General features: G+C 38.2%; 1 protein-coding gene across 2 annotated transcripts in view; it reads right to left on the bottom strand.

Moving 5' to 3' along the window:
* ERG (ETS transcription factor ERG) overlaps positions 1–24684 on the bottom strand; it is a 187453-nt gene that overhangs the window by 123880 nt on the left and 38889 nt on the right. For both annotated transcript variants that reach the window (XM_067545246.1, XM_067545249.1), the window contains exon 2: positions 9187–9274. In XM_067545246.1, coding sequence (XP_067401347.1) covers positions 9187–9225 — 39 coding nt within the window. In that variant the 5' untranslated portion in view covers positions 9226–9274. The remainder of the gene's footprint in view (positions 1–9186; positions 9275–24684) is intronic.

Raw genomic sequence — 24684 nt, 5'->3', positions numbered from 1 at the left:
TTTTTTCTTCCATTGTGTGCATGAAGCATAATGGTAGCTGTTTGTGCTTTTGAGAGTAAAGACTCTTGTACTCGGTAATGATGGACTGGCTCCTGAACAAGGAGCACTAACTTGAGCAGTCATATTGACTTCAGTGCCACCCATGTGCCTGAGCAAACTTATTCATGTGAGCATGGGCTTGGAGGATCAGGCCCCATGGTAGAACAGTTATGTGAGATATGGGAATGGATACCTTCAGGGACCAAACATTCTATCTCTCAGTGTTCCCTGTTAAGGAGGAGGAGTAAGACACGTATGTATGCAGATGTGAGTTGTGTTTATTAACACCTGATTAAAACAAAGATGCTACAACATATTCCTTACAAGCAGGATGCCTAGTATTAAGGGTTTTATACTGTTAGAAAACAGTAGAGGCTCTGCTGGATATAGGAATTATGAAGTTATATAGAATTCTTAGAGGGTATTATTCGCCTCTTGAAACCTTTACCAGATTTTTGGTTCCTGGAAAACCTACACTCAGGACTAGGGCATGGTGGAGCAAAAATTCTTATAGTTCATCATGAAATAACCTCACTGGACCACATTTATTTCATTTGGTAATAGCATTTCATTTAAAATAGTATTTTACTGAATTTGATATAGCAGATTTCAATGTCTCACAGAACCTTACTGTTATGAGGGCAGGTGCTAATGACTGCCATTAAGTTGTTCTTTAATCTAAAGACAATCATACACCTTGTTAAAGTTAATGCATGTACCAAGCAATCTTTCAGACTCAATGGGAAAAAGAATTGAGCCCCTTTTATGTAGTAAAGACAGCTGGAAACAATGGAGGCACTGCCCAAGGCACATGGCAAGTCAGAGCTAAGCTGAGTGGGTTGAGTGGTTTGCTAGGTGGCAAATGCAGGGGCTAAGGGTTAGATTCACTTTAGGAACCTATGTCCAACGTTTAGGTGCCACAGACATTCTCAAAAACACTGCTCAGCTTCTTCTAACACCGTAGATGCTTAAGTTTCTGCCAGTAGCCACGTGCAAAGCCGCCTAAGTCCTGCAGCCAACCCACAGCAATTCAGCTGCTTGGAACCCTAATACAGTGGCATTTCAGACTAGGCATTCCTCTGCCTATGTTACCCAGAGGACCCCATCCAGCCTTAATTCTGGTATTTGCTAACTTTTGATTGCTTGACTTTTTTACCTTAATATTTTTTTAACGTTTTGTGGTGTGTGTGTAATTTCCTATATTTTTAGAAAAGCAAACTGAAACTCCCCCCCCCGAATTTCTATCACGTGGAATCATATTGACACCCACATGGGTCACCTGGAGGGCTGGAATCTTTAGATTCACAGCAAAGACCCCTGACTTGTGAGATAAAAACAGTACCAGGTTGTCATCCTCTGTAGCCCGCACACTGGAAGAGGATGAGACACACACTTTGTCAGTGGATTTTACATATGTTTTTTGACAGCAGGGGAATGAGGATGTTCAGGAATTGGGTTGCATTCCACGTTCTGGAAGGGAGTGTGCTCTAGTGGATGCAGACCCCTCTTCCCTTGTTTGTCCCATGCCTGATCCCTTCTGCTCCCAGGGAGTACAGAACAGAATCCTACATCATTAATGCAGCAGCTTTCCTCCCACTTTCCTGCAGCCTGTCCCAGTCTTCTCTTTTCCTCCCCCACCCTGTTTCATTCTCCCCACAGCTTAGCCATTCAGTCAGACTCCATCCCCTTTCGCTTCAAAACCACAGTCCTCTATGATATGAGCTAAAGGAGAAACTACATCAGTTGCAGTGACACTTGCATGTATGTGACTCCATCCAACACACGGCAATGAAAAACATCCATGCTAGCCAGAGCATTCAAAATGCACTAGCTACTTTGCCGTATGTGCCTTCCTCCTTATGAAAGAAATAATTTTTATTTAGAAGTGGTTTTATTTAATTAATTATCCATGGTACTGTCCCCAGAACAATAGAGATTGAGGTCTCTAGACCATCGCCTATCAAAATAACATGCTTCCCTTTGAACATGTCATTAGCATGGTTTTCCATCTGGCTGTTGGCAAAGATCTTGGGTTTGCTCAGAAATGCTGAAAGTTCATCAATTATAGCACACAGAAGTCACTATCTGTCTTTTCTTTTACCAAGGTATTTGTTTGGGGATCGGAGGGGGAGGCTAGTGTTCAAGAAAGAAGGCAGGCATCTGACGGCTGTAATCTGTATGGCAATAATTACATCTCAATCCAGAATGCAAAATGGCTGTGAAGTGTAACCCCATTCTTGACAGTAAGAAGGAACCAGTATTCAGATACATGTAAGAATGCCAAGATAATCATTGTAATTAACCAGTGTTGACAGGTTAGTTACATGTGAGTAACTAACATGTAAAATGCCTTCATTGGAGGAATTAGAAGATACAGTGCTGGGATACCGTACCAAACTTTACCACCAGCAGACTGCGGGTCACTTGAATTAACAAACTTATGGAGCCCTGTCAAAACTACACTTCACCCACATTCACTACTAAACCTGATCTTTGCCAGTATCTATCCCTTTCATGAGCACTCAGAATAAACAACCAATATCATTCAAACATTTGAAGAAAAATTCAGTTTAGGAAAAATAAAGGCACAACAACTATCATCCGGCTAGCAGCATTAGGAAGAGGGTTAGATGATTTAAAACTGACTCATGACACCACTAGTAAAAATAGAACTAGAAAAGCAGAAAAGGCATTGCCAGAACAAACATTAATGTTTGCATACAAGGCTGCGTGTAAACTCTCACACAGAGGGCCTTTCCAGATGTGATACCCATTAACTTGTCATTAAGCAATTATTTCATCTTATTTTGAGGTGAAAGGAGCAAGTTATTGATTCTGAGAAATGTACAGTGCAACTCACTTGTACCCTTCACGGATCTCCTATTCAACATGGATTAAATCCTCCCACTGGTCTACAGAGCAACAAGAAACCTGGATTCAGTTCCCAGCTCTGCCACAGACTTCCTGTGTGATTTGGAGCAAGTCACTTAATCTCCCTGTGCCTCATTTCCCATCTGTAAAATGGGGATGATAACACTTCCTTTCTCCCACCCTTTGTCTGTCTTGTATATATAGGCTGTAAACTATTCATAGCAGGGATAATATCATACTACATATATATACAGTTCCCAGCACAATGGAGTCCTGACTTCCCTTTAACCTCACAGTATTATAATACAATTAAAAATAACAGATTTTATTAGTCACAAAATACACTCCCCTACAATTATAATACTAGAAAAGAAATAAGGGTTTAACATAACAGATAATGTAATATCAGCTGCAACCTCAACTCTTTCACAAGCTGAAAACGAAAATGCTTTTTCAACCAATAAAGGGGAATCAATTTTTTTAAGAATCTGATGGACAATATGGGACATTGATCATGAACCTGTTCCTTTAGCTACCTCTTTTCATCCAAGACCTGTAGGTTTTAAAGTCTAGAGTTATTTTCAGACATTTCCAATTTCCTCTGAAAAGCTCTCTTTGCTTTGATTGTAACAGTGGCTATAGCTTTCAAATTTGTCTCTCTAATGCCATAGATTCAGTATGCCAAAGTCTCTTTTCAGTTACACCAGCAAAAGCAATGAGGTTGCACAGAGGTACGCCCACAGAATTTGGCCCATGGTTTATAATGTTTCTTAGCAAGTCTCCAAAAAAATTGCCACCTTTGACCTAAGAGATAAAACATCCCATTTATTTTCAACTTCTCAAATGTAAAAGCATACAGTATGATCAATAAAAGTGTCTGCTACACTGTAGCTTTTCAGATGTCAATGAATCCTGCATCTGATAATGACTACTCCAAAGATCACAGCTCAAAATTCCCCAGAACAAATCATCAAAAATAAGCATACATCCCCGCCCAAGAGATTTCTTCCTCTCTTGCTCTGTCACCCACCAAAAAGAAAATTTTGAACCACAAAGACATACATGGGCCAGATCCCCATCTAGTGTAAGTCAACCTCACTCTATGGACTTTACACCTGCTGTGAATCCATCCCAATAAATAGAGTAATCCCATTATTATGTACCCATAACTTGTGTCCTTCACAGAAAATCAAGTCAGGGATCCAAATTAGAGGATACTGCAGAAAGGAGAGAAGGGACTTAAATATCCACCTTGAAATATGAAATATGACTCCAGAAATTGCCCCACAGCAGTGAAACATGTTGAATGGATCATATCCAGGAGGCCAGAAAAACACCAGACATTTGCAGGCCAGGTTGCTGAACACAGAATTTGGCTCTTAAAATACCCAACTTTTATTTTAACTATTGGTGTTTTGTAAGTATGTTCTTTTAAAAACAAACCAGGCTCATCTGAGGTATTGTTTGCACAATGTGTTGCTATGGCTACTGTTACCAGTACTTGTTTTTAATTAATTTATAGTAGAGCAAAAAAGTCAAGTAAAAACTTATGTAAATGGCAATTAGTCTTGCCCTTGCAAAGAGATACGTTAAGCTCTGACCTTTCTGAAAACATTCATAACCTATCTTTTGGGTATAAATATATATAGTTAAGTAAAAAATCTTTTTTTTAAAAAACCTTACTTCGCTCCTTGTTTAGCTTCTCCACCCTTAAATGCTAAACAGTGAGATATCCACTTTCCCCGAAGGAAAACAAGTACACCACATCGAAAGGCTCTGCTACTCTGAGAAAGAGCATTCCATGTTTTCACTGAGCACCATCCATAAAGAGCTCATACTAATGGTGTCCCTTAATATATAGCATTTAAACCATCAGGCCTGAGCACTGGCAGTCCAGCTCAATAGTTAGAACCAGGTTGAGGGGACTGGAAACCACATCCAAGAGTCAGAGCCACAATCAGAAACCAGAGCCAAGGGTCAAAGCCAGACTCAGGATCAAGGTAAGAGCAAGGGCTGGAGCAGGACCAGAGCAAGGCAGGAGCTGATGCAGAACAGGAGCAAGCACAATCACAGCTGTAGGACAAAGCACTGAGCAGCTGGCACCTGCTGAGCTTAAAAGCAGACCTGCTGGTTCCTCTCAGCCAATCAGGGGAGCTAGCCAATCAGTTCCATCCTGACACAACTCATCTGAGCTCATTAATCTGCAGGCAGGCTGTGCTGGCTAGTTCTCAGGCTCAGCTGAAAGTGCTCAATCCTGACATTCTGTTAATACCAAAATACATCTTGATTATGTGGCACATAGACAAAATCATCTTTTATATCATACTTTGCATCTAATTCTTTACCACCCCAACTTAAAACAACACCCCTCTTCCAGGAATAAAATATAAAGGAAACCTGTGCTGTTTCAAACCGCACTGAAAGTCATCATCTTTTCAGCACACAATCCTCCTACAACAAAACTATTTTGGAAGAGTCAGGGCACTCCAGCTTTGTCATTAACACTTGGACCTAGTACCACAAGATTTCAACAAATCAAAAATTCTACTAATGACTGTCCTACGTGGATTTTTTTTGTATATATTGAAGCTTTTTGAATCACGAGAATTTCTTGATCTTATTTTAAATCAAATAGACATCTTTATTGTTTATAGGTACTCAGTGCATTAATCTCATGTGACTAGTTTAAGCACTAGTATTTGCCGGTAACAGTTCTGTCTAAATGACAAACTAAGGTCCCAATCCTGCAAACAGTTATACACATGATTAATTTTACCCATGTGAGTTGTCCCATTGACTGTAATGGGACCGCTCACATGCACAGAGTTTAAGCGCATGTGTAAGAGTTTGCAGGATCGGGACCAAAATTTCTAAGCCATTTATCCCCTCTGTATATGCCAAGCTAGAACTGAACTGTGACATTGTCCACATTAATTATCCTTCTCTTTTAATTCCTGCCAAATGATTTTGAATGAAAACACAAATTGTGGTTTTTTTGTGATTGCATTTTGAGAACGAACAGGAAAATAATGAACAATGAAAACTATAAATGCTTCAATCAGGCTGCATAATATTAAATCTTAACATTCATAAGAGATGGTCTTAAACTGCACAATCTGGATCCAGATCAAGATTCAGATTTAAAACACTCCCAAAAGCTAATGATATTTGGGTTTGGGGATCAGGCATACCTCAGTTCTCACTGTAAAGCATAATAACACAACAGTGAGAATGGTTAATATTTTTCCTTTAGCAGTTGGTGTGGCTTTTTTCTGTATATCTAATGTAAAAGATTATAATGGAAAAATAGTCATTCTTATTGCAAAGAAATCTCTACAAATATTCACAGTGGCCATACATGCTTTCCTTTTATGTTCACCATCAACAAATGTACAGGTTGTCAAATTTTAGTCATGTAGACGTTCTGGAATGTGAACTTCAAAGTAGCAATTTTAAATGTGCATGAATGAGTATTCTCTCCAGAAGTATATGAACACACATTCAGTGAGGTAAAAGTAACAATATCATGATTACCTGATCAATCACAACTAAACAATACTATATGAATGACTAAAATGAAGCCAAATTACTGTAACTCTCTGAAAGTCAAAGAAATTAGAGATAAAAAAGACATATATAGTAAAACCCTACTTAAATTGAGAGATAATTGTCAAAAAATTGCAACTGAGTTGCAGACAAGCTGTGGAAAATTGCAGAAAAGTAATAACGGACCTTATTTTTTGCAGTAAAAGTCCACTATTACTTTTCTGCGATTTTCCGCTGTCAGCTGGAGCTCTCACTCTCTGCCCCAGGGCAGCCAGGACTCTGACTGTCAAAACTGCAGTGAAGCCTAATATTGCAGAATCTGCAATTTCCGCAATATCACAAGTTAAGTAGGGCCTTACATATCAGGCCAGTTAGTTTATTCCCCTGCCAAAACATGATTGTTCCCTGTGGTATATTTTAGGTAATTCACCTACTCCATTTTTAAAGTCTTAACCAGTGGAACATTCCCTAGTTCTTTTTGGAGAAATGTGTGTATACAATAGTAAATTCCCTCATTAATGTGGAGGATCTGAAGTTTATTCAACTAGTACTGATTTCATTCTCTCCCCTCCCCCCAACAAACATGATAAGCACATGGATTAGCTAAAATACCTGTCCAAATTTTAATATATAACCAACTTCTGTATGTTTTGCTGCTGAAAACAGACTAATTTTCTTACTCCTATAACCATACAGTTTGCTTGTTCTGCAGTGCTATGTTGATAGAAAAAACGTCTTCCGTGTCTATAGTAAGTGGTTTCTGGAGCACATTTGTTAGGGACACGTCTCAAACCTGGTTCAAATTTAGTTTATAAAAAGCCTAGTAACCATTGCTGGACGATGCAGGACCTATGCTTGTGCGTTTTCTATACGCATAGGAAAAAATGGTTGATTGCAACTGCCAGCCTGTCAGAAGTATTCATCATTAGATTTGCCACAAATGTCACACACAAACATAACCCCCTCACACCTCCCACCCCTTTGAAATTCAATTCCCATTGTGAAAAAGCTGTTTCTTATGCCATTTTTGGCAAAATATGTGAAATTCAGTTCTTTTTGGTGTTATCTTTGGCTCTAAAAATACCAACACTCCGCAAAAATGTATTTGATGCCTTAAAAACATTTGACTTGTTACTATTTTTATATCAGATTATTATGCACATCATTATTTTACTGCTCATATTCCTTAAAAACATCTGAACACAAGAAGATTATGAAAAGTGGCTTTCCCTACAACACTCTTCTCATTCTATATTAGGGATTTAATAATGCTGCCCATCACCTTATTGACAGAGTGCAGTTGAAGAAATCATTTTAGTGGTATAAAATGAGAAGTCCATCTATAAGACTTTCTTACAGGAAAAACTAAGAATTGTTATTTATATCAGTTATATACTTTTGTTTTAACTTACAATTCAATAAAAATAAATTTCAGAAGTGTAGTTATTCCATAATGTGGCTGCTGACTAGAATTTTTCAGTTGATTAAGTAGGAACTCCACAAAAGGTAAAGAAGCTAACAGAACTATAAGAATATGAGCGAGCTACCAGAAGAAACTGAATCAAATAGTTCAAGACCCAATGTTAAGATATACATCTGCAACAAATAAAACCCACAAGATTTTAATACTCAGAACTGTGTATCAAAAGCACCATTACACTTCATTTAAAATCTGTTCGGCACCAAACAGCATAGTCAATTTTTTTCCTTGCTGCTGCAATTTTATTTATCAAGTGATATCTTTAGATGGCAGGAGCAATGATAACCTAAACAACAGAGCCTTGAAGTTTTGGATGTAAATAAATATCAATAGGTTTTTTTCTTGCTTTTGACACTGGTGTGGATGCATTTCTTTACTGTACAATGACAGTTCCAGCAGTATTCGTTAGGTGGTAAACTGGAATCTGTCATTTCGAAAGTAGTTATGAAATTCTTCCCAAACAAAGTCTTTAAAATGATACAATAGGCAGAGGTACAGTATTCCCAAAATCAAAGTTAGCTTGTTGGGCTCAAGTGGTGAAGTACTGCATTTGTTCTATTTCCAGAACTGTAGTGTTCTTAATAATATAGCCATTGGCTATATTTCTAAGTCTACTTATATAAATAGTATCTGTTCTGTGACAGAAGCATAAGAAAATGCTTTGGGCTCTAATATGATATAACCAGTGGAACTCAAAAATACTGCCATTTCCAAGATAAAGAAAAGCAATGCTGCATTTTGGGCCACTTTCCAGTCCCAATGAAGTTAGTGGCCAAACTCCCACTGATTTATATACAACTAAGAACTGATTATTGTTTATGGGTTTTTGCTTTGCTTTGTTTTTTACATTATGTGACTTTTCCTGCTGCCATAACATCAGTGGAAGTTTTGCCATTTACTTCATCAGAGCAGGAACTGGACTGTGTGAGCTTTGAATTTATCAGGTGGGATTCATTTATTGAACATCATGAATTTTAAACAAAAAATCAGAGCTCTATAATCCATTGAGACTTATCTCAAAATTCTGTGTGATAGGACCAACTGAAGTCTATTTCAGCCTTTGGAACAAGTACAAAAAACAGTTAATATTGTGAAGTATTTGACAACATATAAACACAATGGAATGAAAGAGCCAATACAGTAAATTGATAGAATTTAGAACCACACAGAAGGAATGTAATGTGAATATACAATCCTTAATGTTATTGTTTTCTGAACATATAAAGACTTACAGATGACAGAAAACTTACCTTGATATGAGCTGCTGGATCTGGGACAGTCTGAATCATGTCCTTTAACAGGCCAATGTGTTTACCAGAAGTTCAAACCCCGAGGCTGCTGCATAATGAAGAAAACAAAATCACATAAGGTTTTGTATGTTTATATTTATTTTCAATAAGATTCTGTTTTCTTTTCTAGAGAATTAAGGGGTTTTTTTGGCCCAAGAGCAAATACAGTTGATTCTCTAAGTAAGACATCATTGTTTCCATAGCCTCTGTTAAGGTTATTTCTTAATGTAGAAAACAATGTCAGGGCTTGAACTTAATAGTCAATTTTCCATGAGTAAGAACAGCAGGATTGGGCTCTAACTGTATAGCACAGGTATTCTTAATACAGGGCACAGTTGCTCTAGAATTCCTTCTTCCAATGTTAGATAGGTGTGGTATAATTGGGGCAGATCTTCAGCTGATGTAAATAAGCAAAGCTTCAGTGGAGCTGTGCCCATTTACAAGCACTGAGGATCTGGCCCACCATCTAGCTCAATAGCATTTTAAAACACAGAACTTTTGAAATCTGCAATATATGACTAATAATATTATTTAGATAATGTTTTATTTTTTTAAGTAATGTCTCATCTAAAATAATCTATTGTTCAATAACAAAAACACTAGCTATGTGCTAATGAGTCATGGTTTGTAGAAAAAAACCCCTAGAAAATGTAAGGTAGAAAACTAACACTTTTAGTTTCATTTAAAGCAAAAGATACCTCATTTTTCTCTGCTTTTGCTTAAAAGCCTGGAAAATCCCCATTTCCCAAGCAGAGTGATTCCATTAGATTCTTGAACTCCTGCTTGTCTATTAAAGTGACAAGAGGATATTATTAATAATATTGTCCTTACCCCTAAGACAGTTTGAGGCTCGAGCTTCTATTTACTTGTTCAGGGCCACAGGCCGATACTTTGGCTCACGCTGTGTCACACCTTACTCCATGAGTAGTCCCAGTCCCTTCAATGGGACAACTTGTGGAAAAAGGCATAACTCAACGTGATTAAAGGTATCAGAATTTGGCCCTTATTGAATTTTCCCTATACTACTCAAAGGGAAATTGAAGTCAATGGGAATTGGATAAGTAAACTTTAAGACCCAATTCAGAAACACAATGCAAGCAAAATTCCCAGCTAAGTGAACCACTGGTGCAGTTTCCCCAGCTAGCCATGAAAGATCATATGGGATATTGGAATGATTGTGTTCTTTGGAGATTTCTCTCCCATGTAATTTAAAGTGTTGGTACAAATACATGCAAAACAGATGTGCAATTTTAGTTTTTTTTTAGGAAAGTTAGGTTCATTTGTTCAATAAATTAACTCCTTTTTCAACTGCATAACCCTTTTCAAATGTCAGCAGCAGCATCCATTGCTTTTATTGGATGAAAATTTTAAGATTTCAGAATGTGATATATTAAAATATTGGAGATGTATAAATTGCAAAATAGCAAATTTAATTTAAGCACCTAGAAAACTGCATGCTGCCATGTTAGCTGCACTTTGTGTGATTTTATTTCAGTCCCTCTGTCAACATGTTCATCATTTTTACAGCCATTGGAAAAATGTGAAAATGTATCAAATAAAATTTAGAGTTTGCTGTATCTCAGTGGTTATTTTTGTCAGAGTAAAGTAATGCAGGTTTTGCCTGACATGCAAATACATATTATTCCGCCAATCTATTTTGAATTGTTTAACTCAGGTTTTGGAAGACAGCTAGACTCAGTCACATATTATGACTGAATTGCTAACCAAGATAAGACCTGAAAATGTTTGTGACCCTCTTCCTGCAAGGTGCTCATTTACTCATGGGAGGTGCAACTCCCACTTAAGTCAATGGGGTGTTCAGGTGTTCTGCACCTTGCAGGACTAGAATCATACTGAGCTAGACTAATGGGAGACACAGAGAAGCATGGACAGGGAGTATCCATGATAAACTAAGCTGAACATGCCCATGCAGGTCCCAAGCTAGAATGTCACTTCATGGATCTGACCAGGGAGGATCTGCAGTTTGTGAAATCTGCAGATTTGGGTGGAAGAAGCTTGGTTAAGAGTTTTGTCCAGCTTGCCCACCCCCTTTACCACATATGCAGAAAAAGCTGCCTAAATTTAGCCCATAAAAAAAGATTTGGTGCTAGTTTTTCAAAGGTTTTTAGGTGCCTAAATATGCAGATAGGTGCTTCATGAGATTTTCAAAAGCACCTACGTGCCTAACTCCCATAGAATTAAATAGGAATTAGCCACTTAGGCTCTTTGTAAATCCCACTAGGCACCTGTCTGCATCTTTAGACACCTAAATACTTTAAAAAATCGGCACATTGGTACTTAAAGAATTTAAATACATCAATTCACTAATTTACCTGTTACTAACATATGTGGGCTTCACACTGCATGGGAAAACTAGCATCAGCTTAGTACTTTTGGAACAGAATCACCAGACTTCTTAGAGTACATGTACATTGCAATTAAAAACCCGCAGCTGGCCAGTGGCAGCTCACTTGAACTCATGGAGCTCAGGCTAAGGGACTGCTTAATTGCAGTGTAGGCATTCGGGCTCAGGCTGGAGCCCAGGCTCTGGTACCCTGCAAGATGGGAGGGCGCCAGAGCATCTACACTGCAATTAAACATCCCCTTAGCCCGAGCTCCATGAGCAGGAGTCAGCAAGCTGTGGTTGTCTAATTTGAGTGTAGACATACCCACAGAGTTCAAGTTTGCATGGAATTAATAGCCAGGGGCAGTAGATTAGGCAAAACTGACTGGATTATGCTGGTACTCTTTCATTCTACACCTCGGCACCAGGACAAAGAATTCTTTACTAAAGAGAGGATGGGAGAAATTTGTAAATCAAATTGGACCTCAAAGAAAATGTTTGTTCAATCTGAGTTTGAAACATGGCTAGGTAATTGTTATGGCAATTTTAGGCACTAGCCTGCAGCAGTGATCCCAAATAGAGGTTGCTGTTTTAAGAGCAGATGTCACAGTTCAGGGCCCTGGCACCTGTATTTTCCACTTGTGGTCCACCAAGGGCACCCACTCTAGGCTCCTGGCTCCTTAGCCATCATCTCTGTCGGCAGAGAACCATATCTCTCTCCCTCTTGACCAGGGGTTTTCCAGGCTGCACACTTTCCAGCCTACATTGTGATATTCCCACTGAGACAGACTGCCTAAGAGGCCAACATCTGCACTTTGCTTTCTCTCCAGATGTTATGCCCCAGCATATTGCCTGCTGTGATAGGCTGCTCTCCTCACACTCACATTAACCTTAAAGGAGTTAAAGTAGACCAGATGGGCCAATTAAGTTATTAGGCTGTAAACTGGGGGACATTTAGGCTGACAGGAGAGTCCTAACAAAGGGAAACTCACCTGTGCAGGAACAGGTGGGACTTCTATAAAAACAGGGAACTGGTAGCAGAAAAGAGATGACAATCACTCTCCATAGGACAAGGGAGAGAAATGGAGTTCAACTCAAGAAGATGGGTTTGTCTAACAGACCCAGGATTTAGGGGTTTGGTTAAAAGGGTAGAGAATAAGAGCTGGGACAGGCAAGGTAGGAAGAAGTCCAGAGGAGTGGTAGGAAGGTTGGTGCTCGTACAGACCTGGGGTGCTAGATATAGGGTTCCTGGACTGGAGCCCAGAGTAAAGGGCAGGCCTGGGTTCCCCTAATAGCCACTGTGGGAGTGGCATAATCTGGGCAGTGAATTTGAAGACTATATGGGTCCCTTTGTTCTGGCTACTGAGGGAGTGGCTCAGCCGGGGCAGTGGACTTAAGGACTGTCTGGAGTGGTGTAGTCAATGAGATTTTTGCCATTCACTTCACTGGGGCCAGGATTTCACCCAGACTGTCTTGGTTACCATGTGCAAAGCTCAGAAGCAGAAGATGATTATATAATACATTTTGGAATCCACTAAAGAAAGAAAAATAGCTGTTCTGTACAAAATAATGTTCCAGACCCAGAAGCAATTGTTATGGATTCCAGTGAACAAATGAGAATCTTCTCTTTCCACATATGTTTGTGAGATACCTCACCTCAATCTTTTATTGCTCCAGAATGAAAAGTGACTACCCTGCACCTCAAAGGAATATTTTGCAAAAGGAAAATTTCTCACATGGCACAACTCATGACAATTAATAGTATCTGCCTGAGAAAAGCCCAGAACTGGAATCATAGGAGAGTTTAGAAAAACAGAATTTATAAATCAGGTAGAGTATTGGCAGACTCAGCCAACGTGCTGCTACAAACATCCCTTCCATTCTAGTCCAGTGCCTTTCTTGAACAGAAGAGACAGATCTCCACACTGAGTTGTTATAGGGCTAGATTGTGTAACACTGGCTGGGGATTTTATGTTTATTTTGTGGTTGAGTAAAACCATTTAAATTTTTGTTTCTTTTGTTGTAGTCCCTGCTCTCTAGAAACCTCAAGAATAAAACCTCGAGGAGGGAACGTGCTGGATGAAATATTTTTCATTGCAGAAACAGCTGCTTCATCTACACTATCAATTTACACTATTAGAGCAGGATTTCATCTCTCTAAATGAAGGGAGTGAGTAAAACAATATTATAGAACCAGAGGGCCAAATTCAAAGGGGATGCATAAATCAGATCACCTTACTATCCCCCACAGTCAGTCAGATCTCCTTACACCCACTCTACCACCCTGTGAGGGAATACCAATTGATACAATTTACACCTTCCTCCAGCTCCTCAGAATGTAAGTTATACCAGTGTATACAGATTCATCCTATGCAGATTCACACAGCAGTAGTGATGAAAGTAGCTCAGGGAGAGGAAGGGGTGTCTAATACCACCTAATGAAACACCTGTGAATTTGGTCCAGAAATTTAAGTAAAGGGGTTGTTATTTTTCTGTATGTGCCTGATCCAAAGCCCATTACAGTCAACTGAAAGCCCTCAGTGATTTCAAAAAGCTCTGAATCAGGCCCCATCTGTATTTCTCTCTTTTGTGGCATCTTTTCATGTTCTCACTTCTCTTCCATTTTTGAAAGTGCATTAAATAAATAGTAATATCTTTGGAAGCTATATTTAAATAAAGAATTTTTCTTTTTTAATTTAAATTTGTGCTTCTAGTAGAGCTGGTTAACAATTTTCCCTCAATATTTTTGAATGGAAAATGGCTTTTTGACAAAATGGAAATTCTCTCTCTCTCTCTCTCTCTCTCTCTCTCACACACACACACACACACACACACACACACACACACACACACACACACACACACACACACACACACACACACACACACACACACACACACACACACACACACACACACACACACACACACATTACCCATTTTCAACCGAAAACTAAAAACTGCATTTTTTTGGTTTTTGGAAACTGAAAAAAATTATTTAATTTAGTTATTGACAAAAACCTGTAAAGCGTCAAAGAAATTTTTCAGCAAAACCAAAAAAAAGCTCATTTTAAAAAAATTATTTTTATATTCTTTTTGGGAGGTATCATGTTGGAATGTTGGCATGAGGAAGGAGGTAACTGAGAATAGAAACATATGTGATCATTCTTTAGACATCTTTCACAAGCTCATGACTTGATTTTGTGGGCTCTTGAATGACTCTGTCCAAAGTCAACTCAATACTATCAATGAATGCTTTATGCCCTTAACATCTATATGTGCGAACAGATGCAATCACTCTTGTGTTTCTACCTCTGCAGCACCTTTTGAGCAGTTATTAATCCATCTAGGAAATGGAGTATCCTTTCCATAAGACATGGAGCTAATCTGCACACATTTTGAGGAAGGAAAATCTGTGTGGTCGGTACAGTAGGTTAAAAACCTCCCTTTTGGGCTAAACAGTGTCCATTGCTTGGAGAGCCACAGAGACCATGGAGCAGCATGACAGAAGCTGTGGAAAACCCTCTTTAGAACATGGAATTGTGTTGAGAAGTCACATTTCCACAATGCAATCCAGATAAGTCATTTTAGCTGCTGTTTATTTAAGTTCCAACCCTCAGATCTCATGGGGAGGACATAGCCCTAACTTAGCTATTAAACAGAAGGACCATCCAAAAATGTTTTTTTTATTATTATTATTATTAGCTTCCAACATAATATGCCTCTGACCAATACCATTTTTTATTGTTTGGCAAAATACCATGTCTTTATTCAAAACTATAACCTGGATTATGTATCGATGTGGAATGCAGTGCAGCTATTCTTGAATCTCCCAACTATGTATAAAAGAGTTTGGAATTCCCAAAGCAGTATCTCTACACTCCAGGCCATTTACAAATGTGGTTAAAATGAATGAAGTAATATCTTCAGAAAGGAAGGAGGCCTTTGAGTCACGTCTGACACATTTAACTACAATGACTGCTTTCCGTAGTTCAAAGTTTTGACTGTCTATTTTAATACAGTGTAGAAGTGTTTGATAATTATTAGTCCCTGATGCTTATCCTGTTACAGGATACTTATACACATGCATGAGATACCTTGGGGAGAGTAAAGAATGTATCCACGACCTTGTGGATTCCAACTAGAAAACCACAGAGTTCACCAAAAAAGCTGCTGGATCGAATCAAATTCTTGCTTGGTCTGTTTTGTTGCCATTCTGTTTCACTCCAGGTCAGTTCTGTCATATTTCTATATCTACATTTTCAGGCTATCTGCTAACCTGAAGGTGCAGAGCAATAAACTCCACAATAACAAATAACATTGGAGTGACCGCCATGTAATTTCTGTATGAAGGTTACAATTATGCACACAAGCACTCTACAGAAATACAACTTTCCAAAGAAAAACAGGGCCTCGCCTGAAAGTAAAATGATGTCAGGATAGGAATATATCTGCAAATGGTGGTTCTCTCCAATTTATGCTTAGCTCACTGTTAAAAACAAAGCCCTTTTTAAAAGCCTTAACCCATGCAATACTTAATCTGAGATGATGCAATTTATATACATGTAATAAAAGGCAAAGAAATATTGAGAGATTATTTCAAGTCTGAAGTCACAAACTAGGGAAATCTTTTGGTGAAAGGCAAAGTCAAATAAGAGTATTTTTGAAAGCATAATTATGAAATCCATCTCAATAATAATGGGTAACCAAATAGATATTCTCACAATGCATACTATGTATATGATTCCTGCAAGCTTTCCATAGGCAGAACTCTCTTTGACTTTAAAACAGTTCTATGGATAGAGGACTTGCATAATCAGCCCCAGACTTGGCATGTGAAACCAAAAAGCCTGTGGCTTCAGGCTGCTCTCCCCCACTGATCTGGACTACCTAGGAATGTAAAGGAGAATTATTATTATTTCTCAACTTTCTATATTTTTAAGTCAGTCTCTAGTCTTTTTCATTGCAAAGACAACTTTGAAAAATGTCATCAGATCACTGGTTGAAAGTGTGTTACAGATTTTTTCTGAAGATCACATGTGTTCACCAGAGCTAAGTTGGGGTCTACGAACACCATGGTGTTTTTGCAAGGAATCTGGATCAGTTTCCAGTGGCAAGATAAGTTTCATACAGCATGGTTCTATCAGATATCTATAAGACCATTTTTCATTCACTTAAGAAGAACTGTTTTATATATACTCAATGAATGTGCTGGATAAAAATAAATATAGCTTTTGTATTACACAACATTGTGATTCAAATATTAATGCTTTCAGACATATTTAAGCACCTACCACAAGGTTGATATACTCTAAATAAGAAACAATAAACAATAACATTTTAAAATATCTAAATAAAACTGGATGAATACCTCACAGTTTCTGTGAATATTTACTTGATTAAACAATTGAATTTGCAACATCTGGGATGGTAGAAATCACATATTTTAAACAAATATTAGAAAAATAAATTAGAACAATGTAGATTACATTTTTACCTCAAATTTAAGTAATTGTGCAAGAAACCTCATTCTAAGAATGTCACCCCATCATGCAACATACAATACCACGTGATCCAAGTATCCAATCAAAATTACACAGTACTGCTTAGATTTTGAATACTTGTAATGAATGATTCCACAAACTATGAACAGACCAAACATTACTCATAGAAATTGAGTGAATAATTTTGAATAGCACATTCAAAGTCGTCATAAGCTGTCTGCAGAGAATTCATGAACCAAACCAGAGGTTAGATTTATTGAGTAAATTATCTGCTGCAAATTATTCACCCTGCTCTGCCAAATACAGCAAAGTTCCATCATTTTATAGATTAGCATGAGCATATAATGACTAAAATTAGCTTTATGTGAGCAATAAAGAGCAAGCTCTAAGCAGCTTAGCTTAGATATATATGAGCAGGAAATAAAATATAGCTAACATTTGCTTTATTTCTTTTCTATTTCTCCTTGCAGTCATATGCAAGATATGCCTTTTGTTCAGCAATAGAAATTACCAGAGGAAAATCTATTGTGTTATGGAAATGCAGGGTTTCGTAACAGGAGGTATGTCTCAATGAAGTGAAAGGCCAACCCCTATCCGCAAAATTTTCTTTATGAGCAGTATTTTCTTGTTGTTTTCTCTTACACTTGTGGCCATATTCACGCTTGTTGGTTCAGGAGGGTGCAAAATGCACGTCTGCAATACCCTTGGCCACCGAACCCCAATGGATTCACCCAAAGGAAGGATGTCAATTAGATTATATCTTCTCCTCCTTGGGGGAGCCTGAAAAAGGAGGAAGCATAAATTTCCTTCACAGGAGGAGATGGCTGTGGAGATGTGCTCACTCAGCACGTCCCCTGACCGCCCAATCCAGATGTCCTCTCCTGCCACCACCACCAGCTTTTATGCTTTGGTAGCCCAATGGCTCTTTTGGTGGCGAAGAGGAGGTTTTAACTACTTTGCACCACTGCAGCCTTCCCCCGGCAGGTTTTCTACCAGTGGAGTCCTGCACCTGAGGTTACAGCAGCAGAAGTACTGGGCTTGCTATAACGCATGTTTTTCTGAAACAGTTCATTCAAAAGCAGAATACTTCAGTGTAAATTGTATTGCATGGCCACTGAGTGAAGTATATTCTCCATATCATACAGAATCTGTGGCAGACACTTCATCTGGACACAAATCACCTTTTAATTTATTTATGGACCCCAAGTCCTCCAAGGAGTGTGACAAGTCCAAATGATGGTTTTGCATGCTGATTTTTTGCAGCTTGAGTACTGACATAGTTGGAAGGTATAGAAACTCATATATAATCAAACTGCTCCATACTGAATATGCATCTGAGGAGGCACATGTATGTTTTTCCAACATGGGTTTGGACTAAGTGACACTCATGGAGCCTGATCATTCCCCTCCTAGAGCCCTGTATGGAGGGTTCCTTCCACATGCAAAAGGGTACTCAGCTGATTTGGCATCACCATCCCCTATTGGGCATACACCACAGGAATGGGGTGCACAACAAGGGAGTGGGTGACAAATGGGTCGGCTGGGGAGGGATGCAAATTACCCCATCTGGCAATGTGGAGATTCCCTGGAAGAAATAATACAGCCTGATGTTGTATTACCTTTTGTTGGTAGCCCCATCTTGGGGATCCTGGGGGCATCTGAAACCAGGTGTTTGCTAGGGAGCCAAAGCCAACACAGATATATAGGGGCCTCCATGCAAATGTCTCTGGTCTCCCACAGATCACTGGGGATACACAATTTTGGGGGCAGGCTGTGGGGCCTAATCAATCAATGAGGGAGCAAATCCCACCTAAACCCCAACAGAATAACCGAGATTTCTCCTCTGTACTCCCTTCCCTCAATGGAATGGATGGTCCAACCTCCTGAAAAATGTTCCTAATATTCCTATTTCAGAAGTTAGTAACTTAAAGAACTTCTGGAATATGGGACCAGCACCTCCTAATTTTGGTGAAGTCACATCCCACCTCTGTTATTTTTTAGACCTTGATATGGGGACTTTAAATGTTTGGGGTTATGCAGTCACTAAGATCAGTCTGCATGAAATGACTGGCAATGTCTATTTTTTATTTCAAATTTATTAATATAAACATTTAAATACATATGTTGATTCTTCTCTAAAACAATTATCAAATAAAAATGATCTTTTTGATTGCTGTTTTAATGAAGAACAAATAGATAACACAAAACACAGTTCATTAGAAAGTTTGAAATTCTTCTGATCCATTTTCCCTTATATTCCTATATGCTTTTCATCCTTGTCATTTGTCTTTGGCATATACCCCTTATTTCTATTGGTTTAATTTCTGTTTTTAACTTTTGGCACTTCCATTTCAAATGTATGAACATAAAAAAACCACACAGCTGTACAAACATCAGACATTTAGAAAGGAAAGTGACTTTCAATAAGTGTTGACTTTTATTGCAAAAAGCTCTGGAAAAGTATGTATCAGAAAGACTGGCATTTGCATTGCAATTTAAATCCAGCCTTATTAATAAAAATGTGAATACATTATAAAAATAGAAATATGGTATACCCTTAGCTAAACCAAGAACATTGGAAGGATATAAGTCATCTTTAATAATACTTTGATTTGTGGCCTTCACAGCTTTGTTTTCATTTTATTTCAAATGCATTTGAAGAATGTCTATAAATAGCTACCACTGACTGAATATATAATCTTAGACTTATTTTTTTCAGCATCTGGATTCTGCAGCAGTTTAGTGGATGGCTACATTGACCCTTCACTTGTGAAGCTGTAAAGTCTAAATAAGTCCTTAGAATAATGATTTTTGTGTGTATAAATGTGTTTCCTAGCAGTGAATGGAAAACCACATCATAAAATTTACAACACATTATTTCACATCTAACCGGAAAAGGTGCAAGATTAGGTTAGAAATGTACAGGAATTCACTTCAAGTTAGTTTGAAACTCATTGGGCCAATGTTAGATAGTTTATTTCCGTGGTTTTCAACCTGTGGTCTGCGGCCCCCTTGGGGTTCGCAGACTATGTCTAGGGGGTCCATGAAAGGTGGTTGTTACCATAGAACAGTGGTTTTCAACCAGGGGTCTGCAGACTATGTCTAAGATTTCCAAAGAGGTCCACACCTCCATTCGAAATTTTGTAAGGGTCTGTAAATGAAAAAAGTTTGAAAACCACTGGTCCACTACTTTATTCCTCAAAAGTAGGGTCAATGATTTATCTAAATATGCTATTTAGAAACAAAATACAAGAATAATGGACTCAGAGCACTGAGTCCACTTGAACATTAGGAGAAAAGTAAAGCAAAAACTAGTGGAGTTTCTGTAGGTTTGGCATTTAGATTACATAGAATTGTTAAAAAGTGCTAAAACAAAAATGTTAAGGATTTTATTTAAACTAAGATAAAAAAGGAATTCACAGTTAAGGCATTTTTAACTCACACTGGCATGCATGGGTGAGGAAACTTATACAGTACCCCAACACTGCAAAGACTTACACACGTGCTTAACTTTGCACATTGAGTGAAGTTTCACAGAAGTGAATGGGTCTACCTACAGTGTGTAAAGCATGTGCATAACCCTTTGCAAAATCAGGGCTATAGTTGTCCAATTGGAACTCAAAAGTTGAGTGGTTTTCATTCAAGAGGACACAATGGGATAAATTAAGTCTATTTGTCCAAGGATTCAGCTGATCTTTCTAATAATAAGCTTGTAGAGCTGGTCAGGAATTTTCTAACTAAAGCTTTTTAATCAAAAAATAGCAATTCACCACAACCTAAACTGTTCACAGGAAGAGGTCAATTACAACACGACTCCCAATTTAAAAAAAAAAAAAAGTTTACATTTCAAAATTGTCCAAACATCCCATTTCAAAATTTTTGAAATGCTGTTTTCTTTTCCAGTTCAAAATAACTTTTTATTTAAAAATTTTAGTTACTGTAACAGGTTAAAAAAATTAAAAAGGTCAAAATTGAAATAAACATTTCAAAATTATTGAAACAATATGTTTCAATTGACCCAACACGAAAATATTTCAGATTATCAGTTTGTGAAAAAAATCAATATTTTGACTTTTCATATTATTATTATTGATTTGGGATGGGGAAAAAATTTTGAAATCTCCAAAATGTTCACAGGATGGGAAAATTGTTTCCCACCAGCTCTAAAAGTTTGGAGGAGGCTGGGTGAGGGGAGGGTTTGTTAACAAGCAGAGTGTCCTTTTATATTAAGTTGATTTGTAATTGGTTGTTTTTATTGACCTAAGGCAAGCAGTTGGGCATCAATATACATTTCTAAAATAAATAAGACAATTTAATGGTCTTATTACACTATGGCTGTGTCTTTCATCCTGCTAGATTTCCGAAAGCACTTGACCAACAGAGGGCTCAGTCCTGTTCACATTATAGTGCATGGTAAAACTACCATTGACTTCACCCACTTCTGAATCCAGTCATCTCTGGAAAGAAACAACAGCTGTTTTAACAGCTATACTAATCCTAGAAAACAGTTTAGGCTAGGAAGTGAAGAAAGATAGCTAACTGAAACTAAACCGGCAATTTTAGAAATAGTAATTATTCAAGATGTAATTTTAACTAGGACATTAAGATTAACACCCCTATTACTTGTGGAAATGGCATGGAATCTTTACAGATCACAAGAGGGCAAGGTCTGTTTTATATCTTATCTGATATTTGGCCACTCCAAAAGCACCAGACACTTTACCCATACAAACCCCAAGGAAAGAACAACTCCTATTAAGAATTATGAGGTACTCAAATACCATGATATTGAGCAACTCATAATCCTGAATATATTTATTTTGTAAATATCCCTAGGAAGTAGGGAGCAGAAGTGGGGAACAGAGACAGACTAAATGACTTGACCAAAGTCACACAGGAAGTCTGTGGCAGAGCAAAGACTATAACATAGGTTAGCAGGCTCTCTTTCCTCTATGAACTAGTACCACTTCCTGCAGCACCTTGTTTTATCCTTAAAGATTTCTCATCAAAGTACTAGCCTGACCTGATTTTGTTTAGTTTGAAAGATCTAGTGAGATGACAGCTTCAGGTGTCTAATATATCCATTATTGCTCTATATTCCCTCTCCTTCTCCTACTCTTACCTGCCCTCACCACACACCCTACACATACCCTTCCCCAAACTGCAGAATCACATCTTTGATCTTCAGCAAACACACATCAAATAAATAAACCTATCTCCATTGGGAATCCTTCTCAGATGTCCTTGCCTCCCCCATCTCTTGATTTCAGCAATGACCATTTAAATGCTTACATAATAAATGTTTCCCTTTGTTTTGTTCCTCCGAGATAAAGATCCCACATTTATTCCCCTGCTAAACTATGATTCATTCTTATTTAATGTATAGACGGCCCAAACCAGAACCCCTAAAATTTGGATGTTCAAAATCTGGATGTAGACACAGGTCCAAAGTTGTGTAGCTTTAGCCTATCTCCAAATGAAAAAAACAAAATGATCACTCTGTTATGGCCACCCTCCCACATAGTTGTAATCTTACCCCCATACCAAGCCATATTTTGTGGAATTAAAGGAATACTTTCCTTATTTTTTTTCCCTATGCCTTCACCCTCCTGCTGCAGATTCCCTCAACTCCTCCTCCCAAAACACACACTTTGCCCACATTTTTTTGCAATGATGATATCTAAAATATTCTTTCTCATTCCGGTCTCTCACCCCCATCCCAGCATTCAGCCAAAACTGAGGAACATTTCATCCAAAAATGATGCATTTTCTCTCAGAGCTTTTTCTAAAATCCTGCTGAGTCCTTTGTGCTGCTTCTAACCAACTTCTACAACACTTCGTAGTAATGAGGTAAACTAAGAATACAGCTTTCACATCAGCTACTGATACACTGTCAACAGAGTTGGAATGTCTAGGGAGACTATTCACAATCACTACAGCTTTGCCTCTGCTCTCTCAAGCATAATGAACTCTAGGCTCAACAGGGAGACAGAGCAAGCAAGGAAGAATTAGGGCCATTCATCTTAGAAAAAAGACAACTGCGGGGGGATATGATAGAAGTCTATCATGAATGGTATAGAAAAGGTAAATAAGGAAGTAATATTTACCCTTTCTCAGAATATAAAAATTAAGGGTCACCCAATGAAATTAATAGGCAGTAGTTTTAATACAAACAAGAGCACATACTTTTTCACACAATGCATAATTAACCTATGGAACTCATTGCCAGGGGATGTTGTGAAGGCCAAAAGTGTAATTGGGTTCAAAAAAAGAACTAGATACATTCATGGAGGATAGGTCTATCAACAACTATTAGACAAGATGGTCAGGAGTGCAACCCCGTGCTCAGGACAACCCTAACCTCTGACTACCAGAAACTGGGAGGGGAGACAGGGGTGAATCTCTCCAAAATTGCCCTGTTCTGTACACTCCTCCTGAAGCTGTGGAGCTGGCTACTGTCAGAAGACAGGAAACTGGGCTAGATCATTATTGGTCTGACCCAGTATGGCTCTTCTAATGTACTTACATGCTTATCTAATTCAGATGAGAATGCTCTAACTGACCAGCTGTTGTACTGAACTGACATCTTCTAAAAGAACAGGTTATTGACATTAGCTTATCTATGGTCCAATCCAACTCTCATCAAAGTCCATGGAAATCTTTCCAATAACTTTGAAGGAGGCTGGATCAGGCCCCAATCCTCCCAGTCAGGGCTTTGGGTTCACCAGTATGAAATGATGAAGTGATTTTAAGAAATGAATGACAGCCAGGGGGACAGAGAAAAATCTCAAGACTCTGTTACATAGAAATTAGCACTATACTCAGACTCTTTTTTGTGGAGAAGAGAGCCTGCTTGCCATATCTCTTGGGCACAAAGTAGCTGAGTGCAAATCCAGGATCTGGTAAAGCCCTAGAAATAAAGACTAAAGATACAATTTTCAAAAATGCCTTGACTTTCAAGAGACACAGGCTCCTAAGTCACTTAGGCACTTTTGTAAATTTTACCCCAGACCTTTTTCTTAATATATATTTTAGTCATACTGAGCCGGATTCAGCTATAGCATACATCAGGGAAGAATCTGGCCCCACCTTCCTGACTTATCATTAAAATAATGCATCAGATTCATAATATCCATTTTATTAATACAATCATAACGAAAAGCCATGGAGTCACACTACTTTATCCTCCACCTACAGGAGTTTTCAACAATGTTATCAGTCAAGATTTAACTAACACATTTCAGTCAAGATTTTAGAAAACAGGTGCTTAAGGTTAGGCTCATAAACCCTTAGGCACTAAATCAATGGCCTGATTTTCAAAGATATTGAGTAGCCAGCAGCTTTCATTAAAGTTAAAAGGAGCTGCTGGGTTTTCAGCACCTTTGAAAACCATGCCACTTATTTAGGTGCTTAAATATGCACACAGACGCCTACATTTAAGGCTTCCATTTTTTTAAACCTTGGCCTCCGTCTTTAAACATATTGGTATGTTGTAAAACTGGTAACCAAGCAGCAATGGAGACACCTACTGTAATACCTGCACTTAGGTTGAGGTCCAGAGAAAAGAATTAGGGTTGTCAATGCTGCTGCTCAATCAACTTCACTTTCAGC

This window comes from Emydura macquarii, unplaced genomic scaffold, assembly GCF_026122565.2.
Source record: "Emydura macquarii macquarii isolate MOO-44397 ecotype Brisbane River unplaced genomic scaffold, CSIRO-AGI_Emac_v2 contig_1043, whole genome shotgun sequence".
NCBI classification, from domain to species: Eukaryota; Metazoa; Chordata; order Testudines; family Chelidae; genus Emydura; species Emydura macquarii.
The sequence above is the reverse complement of the archived record's forward strand: the minus strand, read 5'-3'. Positions and strand labels throughout refer to the sequence as shown.